The sequence below is a fragment of the Phytophthora infestans genome, genomic scaffold (assembly GCF_000142945.1).
Source record: "Phytophthora infestans T30-4 supercont1.185 genomic scaffold, whole genome shotgun sequence".
Classification (NCBI taxonomy): domain Eukaryota; phylum Oomycota; class Peronosporomycetes; order Peronosporales; family Peronosporaceae; genus Phytophthora; species Phytophthora infestans.
In genome coordinates this window covers 46,649-55,841 of record NW_003303574.1, presented here as the reverse complement: position 1 = coordinate 55,841, position 9,193 = coordinate 46,649, and the positions used below count along the sequence as shown (strand labels likewise).

The window sequence follows — 9,193 nt, the reverse complement described above, 5'->3', positions numbered from 1 at the left end:
CTCCTTGTGAAGTGGAGGGGTTATGCCCACTCCGAGAACTCGTGGAAGCCGATTGAACGGCTCCTGATTGACTGCCCGAAGGCTGTCGCAATCTGGGAACAGAAGCGGCGGCAGCTTCATAAGTAGTCCGGGGCTTCTTGCCCGAACGAGGTACGGACGTTGAATACACTCCGTACCCGCGCTCATCGTGAGCGCTGGAAGCCGCACGCTTCAGGATGTCCCTTGGCAGCATGCGCTTGCTGACCAAGTGGGCAAAACCGAACACGAAGATCACGCTGGTCCAGGATGCGGGACAGCAGCTGACCTTCATGGAGCTCCCGTAACTCCGTGGGTGAGTACTTGAGAGACTCCACCCCAGCCCAGAACATGTCCTCACAAGAACTCCAGGTGGGGCAGTTCTCGGGCAGAGCCCAGGGGTAGCCCCAAAGAGGGTAGAGACCACCCCGGCTCTCGGGATTCTTGCGACAAGTCGTAAAGTCCTTAAGGGGGATGCGGTGTGGCGCGAGAAGCACACACCGAGCAGCCTCCAAGTTGTCAGCGAACAACTGTTCCTTCTGAACAAGGGCACGTTCGTAAATGCCCCTAGGCGCCCACAAGGCCACGAGGAGCGACGAGAAGCTCTAGGAAGAGGTCAGCCCCAGAGCTCTCCTCGGGAGGCCAATACCCTCTTCAGTTGATGATAGCTCTCTGGCTGACGGGTGCCACCACCGAACCCCCACGCACACGCTGGGCAGCCTGGAAGTCCTCCTGCTGCTGGTCGAGGTCATTCGTGACCTCCCTGGGCTCAGAGATTGCACCCTCCTCCTCCTCTTCCTCCTCCTTCTCGTCCTCTTCATCCGAGAAATCGAAGAGGCCCCGATGGGAGTACCCAGTCTCCTTCTCCTTACGGAGTGGAGACTTCGAAGCCGTACGCTTCTTAGAGGGCGCCTTCGGCTTTAGCGGCCTTAGCACGCGCAAGACCCTCGGCAAGCGAGAGACGTTTGCGGGGATTCTCATCCTCATCGCTGGCAGCTTTGGGAGTGCCCTTAGCTTTGACGGCCGGACTCTCAGAGCGCACAGACGTCCTGGGACTGTGATCACCTTGATCACTAGAGAGCGACTGCACGCTATCGTCTTTGTGTTCACTGGGCACTGGGCTATGCCCCTCCGCAGAGCCCGCAGGAGCATCGTGCGTGCTCTCGGACTCGGCTTCGTCCTCACTGCCAGAGTCGAACTCACGTTCTACGAACCGAGGGTTTGGATGATTGTCTGGAGAAGCTGAGGGCGACGGGCTGCGGCGCTTGCTTGTTCGCTTGCCCACAGCCTTGTCGGCCGATGAACCGATCGCCTCGGAGGCCGCCTGAGTAGCCTTCTGAAGTGCCGAGCCTTTGCCGTGAGGCTTAGTGCTCTTGGCTTGCGCCTTTCCGGCAGCAGCCTTGAAGCGTGTCTTCGCACCGCTCCTTGCAGTGTCACGAGACATGGTTAACGGTCGAAGCGGAGACCAAGACGAAGAGCGCACAGATTGCTGCTCGAGGCTCTAACTGTGAAGTGAGGCTCCGCCGCGCTCGCGCGGCCAAGTCGATGGTTTTCGACTTTGAGAATGAAAGTTTGTGACGAACACCTCTTCATTCTGATTGGTCGGTAAATGGAACCTAAGTGGGGGAGAATGTAACGGGGTACGTAGCCCTAAGTGTACCCTGGTTACATGAAGTGTGACGTGTCATACTTCGGGATATTTGGTACAAAGTACCAAGGTCGTCCAAAGCCAACCATTGGTTGATGACATTGCATTTCTATAGGTGACTTATAGTTTGTATTAGACCCAAGCTTTATCTACCTTTAAATATACTCGGTTTACAATCTACCTTAAATTGGTTACTTCGCTCCCTTTCGGCAAAAGGAGACCTGTGAACTGCCGTTCACTGAGAGTTTGTAAACTCTCGGAAGCCAGCTTCCTCTAGCGCAAGGTGCTGTGTGACCCCGTCACAGCCGATAAGTGACACGAATTGTACAGTACCACACATAAAATAGTGTCAGTTCAAAATAGTGACACTGTCATTAATATATGAGACCACGCAAAACAAAATGATACTTACGAACCTAAGTACGAATCGCGGTTTAAGCACTCTAAACGAAAGCGGGCACTGAATCTGTCTTTTAAGCATCTACATGTACCTGAATTAATGTACATGTATTTAAACTACCTGACAGATACTGTCTGCCAGATAGGGTGCCTTCCATAAATAGCATAAGCACGTGTCATATTTGCAGCAGATAAGCCTGTCATACTTTACATGTATGCTGAGCTTAAGTATCAAAACGTCCACCACAAATACCATAAATGAGGCATATCTCAAAGACCTCTGTCCTGTTTATATGTCGCTACGTAGATCTTACACAGACCGAACTCATTATATGGAAGCGTACCCGACACTTCGAATGGGACACAAGCAGGGTGAAGCTCTTCTTGTACGTCACTTCGCAATTTACGCACGTCCGGGCGATAACCATGGAGGCGTAGCAGTCCCTGATGACGCCAGATCGGACTCTGTGCTCTGGCTATCGGGTACTTCCTTGGTCTCCGGCGATGCCCTGCCCTGCATGACGTTTGGAGGAGTATTCTCGTCGTCGCTGTCAAGCACGCAGCGAACCTTCCAGTGCAGTCCGGGGTGTCTTAGATGCACCATGTCTCCTGTAGACACATACATGAGCGTTAAATAACAACACATAAACTTTACTGCTTGTCACCCACCTCTTCTCGCCTCTGGCCGAAATCGAAAGTGATGGCCAACTTGAAGTTGCGGAGCTTTATGCCAGAGTTTAAGTCGCTGGCTTCTATCAGAGTGATGGTCGACATAAAGTTTACAAATTTCTATATTAAATTTTAAGATGGCTACACGACATAAATCTAGGGGTAGGTGCGTCTCGTGAGACCAAATATACGTCTCACGAGAATTTATGTCATCTTAAACTTTGACATATCTGCTGCAAATATGACACGTGCTTATGCTATTTATGGAAGGCACCCATAGGCTAAGTGCATGCATTTTAAAACAACCTACTTCGAAGTACTTAACAGTCGTCGACATCGAGAGGTTTTTTAAATCTAACTTTTCTGTTTTAAATCCGATTTTGCTCAAATTTTCTGAGTGTCTTATGTGTGTACTGAGTCCAGTACCGTATGCGGAAAGTTTAAAAGAAAATGGTCTTTTCAGCCAACCGTATGGTCGTATTCTGACTGTGGAAGGCAAGTAAAGGATTTTTGTATGGAATGAAAGTCCAACCGTTTTATAGCCTAGATCGAGCGCACAAAACCACGCGTAAAAATGAGACGGGAAGAGGCAGACATCGATTTGTTCTTACTTTTTAAAGATCTCGATTTAATAAAACGACCTCTTTTTATTAAAAATCGAGCATCAGAAATAAAACTTTGTTTGCCACACCATTTTGTAGGATTTGGAGAAGCAGTGACCATCACTCCAATTTTACTTTCAATCAACCGAGCCTGCAGGAAGCCCTGCAAGTGCTCCCCGTCTTCCACGCCCCTCTCTGAGCCTCTGTCAGGATGATCTCGCGCCTGCGTCTGGGTGGATCTGGGGGCAATAACAACAATGGCGGTGCCACCACAACCTCCAGCATCTTCGGCGCCGCCGCCTCGGCCATGAGCAGTATCAGCAGTGGTGGGAGTCTTCTCCCAGGCAACAGCAGTGTCGAGAGTGCAGCGGCCACGGCAGCAGCTAATCACGCGTCAAGCTCGGGCAATACCGGAGCCTCAGGAGCTACAGGTACTTCATCCTCTTCTAGTAAAGATATGCCCCGGGGATGGCGACTGGTTAGCAGCCGGAATTCCGGGAGGGGTTATTATCTACACATTGCCTCGGGCCAAACCCAATGGAACTGGCCCACTGGGGCAGACACTAAGCGTAGGCGGAGCTCAGCGCCCCGGCCTCCTGTATATTCGCTCACTTGACTGTGATTTATTGTTGCTGGCAGGTTTGGACACGCCCAATAGTGGCAAAGCAGCTAGTGGAGGCTTCTTCGGTGTCTCGCGTATGGTAGCACTCGTCAACCAGGCCAATAGAAGCTTACAGACGTCGCTACAGAGCACCAACGTCACCCCTGGGGGTAAATCAGGCACACAGTCGAGAGGGTCGGGCTCACAGGACATCGATCGCGATGGTCAAGTCGTCGTGGAGATCTTTGAGAACGAGCGTCTTGAAGGAAAGCTGCAGCCAATGGACCCTAAACGCTTCAGTGATCGCCACGCGGCACCAGGTGCAGGACAAGACGAAAGGCCCGAGGGTGATCTCCCTGCAGGTCACGAGTGGGTCACGGATTGGGAAATTGATCAGAATTATACAGCAGTGGATCGCGATGGGTGGACATATGCAGCAGATTTCGTGGAGATTGTACGTTTACTCGGGGATGATCTAAGTCACGCTTCCCGTCACCCCACAGACGCAGTGCGTCGTCGTCGATGGATCCGTTATCGCCAGCCAGTAGAAGAACACACTCCCCAGTCTCCAACAGATGCAAATGGATCAAAGTCTTTAGCGTCGTCAGCTACCTCTAATAACTGGGCTGATTCAAGCAATGGACAAGGCGACGACTATATGCTGGGTGATAACGACGACCCATTCATGCGCACTGCTCAAAAGACCCAAACAGGATTCCGTGTAAACGTGAACTTTGCTCATCGTGGAAAAAAAGACAACACAAAAGACTATCAGAGCATCAGTCTGACGGACGTCATGTGGTTGGTGAACGCCCACGATGTGACAAATGCGCCCACAGAAGAATTGATGCGCGAGAAAACTGCCAACCTGGAGGAACAGATCAAGGAGGCCACTATGCGATCGAAATCGTTGGAAAAAGATCTTCGTGCCCAGCATGACAAGCAGACGAGGGAACTTACGTTGCAACAGAAGAAATTTGATGCGCTTGTGGCGCAGTACAAGAAAATTCAAGCGGAGAATGAAACGCTTCAATCTAGTGTATCGGGGCATCGCGTTACAGTAGAGGCTTTGCGCAAGGAAGCGGTACGTTTTGGAGCCTAAAACTGCTGGTGAATTTGATGGATCTCTAATCTGGATGGTGCTGTATTGTTGTTGTCAATCTTGACAGACTGAAAAGGATATGCTGGCGGTAGGTGCTTTACTTTTTGACACGCGGTGTTAATGTGGACAGGAACTAACTCCCGTTTGGGTGTGTAGAACGAGGAGCAACGAGCACTTAACGCAGCAACGGCAGCTCAGAACCAGGCACTTGAGGAGAAGGCGAAGGCTCTTGCAACTGCACGTATGCGCTACAAGCGAGACAACAAACAACTTGCCGCCGCCGTGGAGGATGCAAAGAAGCGACTGGAGCAACACAAGGCTCAGGCCAATATGGACTCACAGGACCCTGTCGCCAAGGATCTGAAAACTGAAATGGATAAGGTGCGACAGCTGCACGCGAAACTGGAAGCGGTGCGCCAGCATCGTCTCGTCGTCGAAGAGGAGAGCAAGGCACTATTTAACCAAGTGGTAGAGAAGAAGGCTGACCTGAAGTTCAAGTCGAAGAAGAAGGTATGCTCTAGGGTGGATCAGCACATCTGCTAGACTTGAATAATGATGCTCGTTATGTGTGTGATCGCTACAGATGGAGACGGCGCTTAGTGAGGTAGACGCGAAGATTAAGACGCTGAAGGAGGAGCAAGCTTCTGTGTCGAAAAGTCTGGGACAGAAACCTGAGGGCGACGCTCTACGCAAGATTAATGCCCGACGGAACGACATCAGAAGTGAACTTGGCGCATTGAAGGAGAGACGGACTATGTTGCTTGCGGAGAAGCGGAAACAGGAGGGTGTAGAGCTGTAAGAAAGAGGTTTCGCTGGAGGTGTGCTCAGTCCCCACCAGTGGGTCTTGGAAGATGTCGTGACCGCGTTGGTTACGAGGCAGCATTCCGACGGTTGGTTGTCAAAATTTACACGTGCTTGTTGAACAACGTATGGGGTTCTCTTGATAATATTTCCTCGTACAGGGTTGTCGAGGCTCCCACACAAAAACACAGGTGACGAAACCCCTTTTTCGTGTGATGCTCCTAACTGTTTACTGTACAAGTACCTGTTTTCCACAGTGCTACAGCAACGTGCAAATGTTTTTTTTTCTTCTTTATTTGCTCGAAAATTATCTCTCCACCCGAGAGATTTCCAGTGCTGAGCACAGAGTCTCGATTGCAGCATCCAGCATGTCGTCGAGCACGAAAGCCACGTTGGACCCGAAGCAGCTCACATTAAGAACCTGCGCGTCCGTGGTGCAGCCAGACATGACTGCCACTACACCAGTCTCATCGAAGCCGTATGCGCGTCCACTAAGCTTGATCGCGCGCCATCGATCGGGTGACACTATCAGCGATTCTTTCTCGAAGGATGACAAGCAGCGCTCGTCCATGATGAGACTCACCTCCTCAGCCGTCTCACATAAACACCAGAAAGACATTTTACCTGTGTCTTCTAGTGGTTCACTTTCATTCTCGGTTGATACTGTTCCAGTAGACAACAGCACAAGCTGTGTGAGTCCGTAGGCACTGACCCGAAGAGCGTCTTTCTGAAGTCTCACAAGAACAAGCGAGTCCGGGTACACTGCAAAAGAATCGACTGTGGTTAGCATACGATGACAGGTGAGGAAACAAATTATGCACCTCTGAGATACTGGCCGTCTCCCACACGAGAAGCGCTAGCAGCCTCCTCACAGCTTTCAGCTGCATCACTTGATGTGGGCTTACGGTCAGAGAGCGCGTTTTCCGCGTCCTTAGCCTGCGATCATTTGCACGGAATGGTTGACTTTACCAGCAAGTCATGTCTATATAATGCAAATCAGACGCGTACCTCCTTCAAGCCGTGCAATCCCCGCGACAACTTAGACTGCAGACACGAGATAGCAGCCTCCAGGTGGAGCTCTTGGACAAATATGACGTCCGTATCATAGGTACTCATGTTGAGGATACTGATGTGATCGTCGGCCAGTAGTTTTGACAGAAAACTCACGACACCTGGGAACTCTGCCACCATCGGTCCCAAGTGGATCTGCCAAAGCCAACACAATCAGTCCACCATGTCTATCTACCACTAGTAGTCTCAACGGTGGAGAAAGTTACCTGAATAGCTCTCCACGACTGCGGTGCCACAGTGATCAGGCCCTCCATGCCCTGTAACAAAGCATCAAGCAACATTAATATAATCTCAAAAAGAATGGCCGCATTAAAATCGGCATGTGCCGCGCACCGCGTGCTTGAACATGTCAACGCCGCTGGGATCCATAAAGAGAGTGGTGCCTTCGCGATCCGACACGATGGAGAAGATCTCGGTCTGCTTGGAGCGGCACACGTGTCTCTCGGTACGAAGACAACCGCCCTCATTCTCGTCAAAGCTGCAGCCGCTGTACAACAGAAGACTGGCAGACAACAGACACAATAAACACATCAGGTAAGGAATCATGGGATATACTGAGTTGACCTCTTGGTACGCGCACATTAGCAGCTCACGCACTTGAGCAGCGGCCAGCTGCCGTGGCGGATGTGCTCAGCCGAAACGAACACGACACTCACGAGTCCTGCGCAACATGGACAAGGTCAGCAGCGTTTCGATGCGACGCTGTAGCAGGTCTTTTAATCGGAGTAGCTGCTCGATTGCTTGGTGGCTGAAGTTCTATAGGAGACTGTAATAAAAGCGTGTTCCCATCGAAGTGTACAACTGCTAGACACGCATGGGACTTGTGACTGTAGACGGACGCACCTGGCAGTAGTGTGGCGTGAAAGTTGGAGGTGGTGACGATATCCATCTTGCTAATGGTCCGTACGATCTTGGCGTTCGCGACCTTCGCTCCGTACAGGGTGGCGAGGTGGCGGCTCTCACTTGGTGCAACAGGACCGCAGCCAGTCCGTTATATTTGGGTTAGATTTGCCCGAAAACATAATAAGCGCACCATAACTAGGCTTACGCTGGCAATACAAAAACAGTTTTTTTGGCGGATGCTACAGCTTATGCATGTATACATATTGGTATTTTTCAATTTTTCGGCAATTAAACCAAACATTTTTTAAAGTTTTTTACATGGTTCTTATGACGTGCACTTGCCGTTGCAACATGGTCGCGCGATTATACTCACCGCAAGTAGCTAAATGGATGGTTATCGTGGTGCTTGGACACGTGTGCAAGGCAAAGTTTTCTAGCTACACGAATCCAAGTTTCTTGAGCTCGGGAAGGGAGATCTCGGTTCGCAGTGCAGATTCGCAATCCAGTTCTGAAGAATCACTAGATTACGAAAGGCAAGCTGTATCCGATTGGGTGATATTATTATCTTATTGCAATGGGTTGTTAGTAGTACTATGGAATGTATAGTATTGTAGTTAATAAACAGGCTGATGTAGGACGGCTGTGGAAGTTTCTAGATGCTTCCATCCGTCTGAACTGCGGGATCGGCACTTTTCTTTTGGCGCGCTCTCCCCCAAGCTCCCCTGACTTCGATAAACTGGTAGCACTTGTTGGTCCCAGCATACTGACAATAAAGAGCCCATGCCAACGAACGCGTAGCTTCAAGCCGAGATCGACCGGCTGAATCAAGCGATGGCGGAACGCACACGAGTGCCCAGCAACCTGCCCAAGCTCACCGGCAAGACGTGCGCGAATGGCTGTTCCAGGTCGAGAACGCCTGCCGCATTAACGGAATCGCAATCGACGACGCGAACCCACGAATCACCGGGTCGGCGATGGAGAAACCGGCTTCGGGGTGGTTCCTGCACTGGGCTTCGACGACGCGAGTGGAAGAGCACACGTGGGGGGATTTTCCGTGAGCATGTGCTCCAACACTTCGAGGCGTCGAGCTACCAGTCAGTGCTACGAGATAAGCTCCAGCGTCTAAAGCAGACAGCGGACATCGAGACTTACAACGGTGAATACTCAGCCCTCATCTTTCGAGTCGAAGGCATGAGCGTGCTTGACCAAGTCCTGTTCTACGCAAACGGTCTCAAGCCTCGCACACGAAGCTACGTGAGGCTCGAGAATCCTGAGACACTGAGTAACGCCATGGACTTAGCTGTCAAGTTTGAGGTGACTCACTTTGTGGAGGACGCTAGTGAGCGCAAGGTTCGGCATGAGAAGACGAAGACCTCTAATGAGCAACCTCAAGACAACAAGAAAGCGTTCAAAGGAAAACCCTTCCAAGGAAAGGGACGGTT

General features: G+C 51.0%; 2 protein-coding genes across 2 annotated transcripts; one reads left to right on the top strand and one right to left on the bottom strand.

The window, feature by feature from the left end:
• Window positions 1–3,486: 3,486 nt before the first annotated feature.
• Window positions 3,487–5,835, top strand: PITG_21000 (uncharacterized protein; the record flags this gene model as incomplete). The annotated part of the gene is made up of 5 exons (XM_002895381.1): window positions 3,487–3,764; window positions 3,973–5,018; window positions 5,104–5,124; window positions 5,193–5,546; window positions 5,620–5,835. 5 exons carry the CDS (start codon window positions 3,545–3,547, stop codon window positions 5,833–5,835), a joined length of 1,857 nt encoding a protein of 618 aa, XP_002895427.1.
• Window positions 5,689–7,797, bottom strand: PITG_20999 (uncharacterized protein; the record flags this gene model as incomplete). The annotated part of the gene is made up of 7 exons (XM_002895380.1): window positions 5,689–6,599; window positions 6,659–6,773; window positions 6,846–7,043; window positions 7,115–7,165; window positions 7,242–7,410; window positions 7,506–7,569; window positions 7,752–7,797. 7 exons carry the CDS (start codon window positions 7,795–7,797, stop codon window positions 6,145–6,147), a joined length of 1,098 nt encoding a protein of 365 aa, XP_002895426.1.
• Window positions 7,798–9,193: the final 1,396 nt, after the last annotated feature.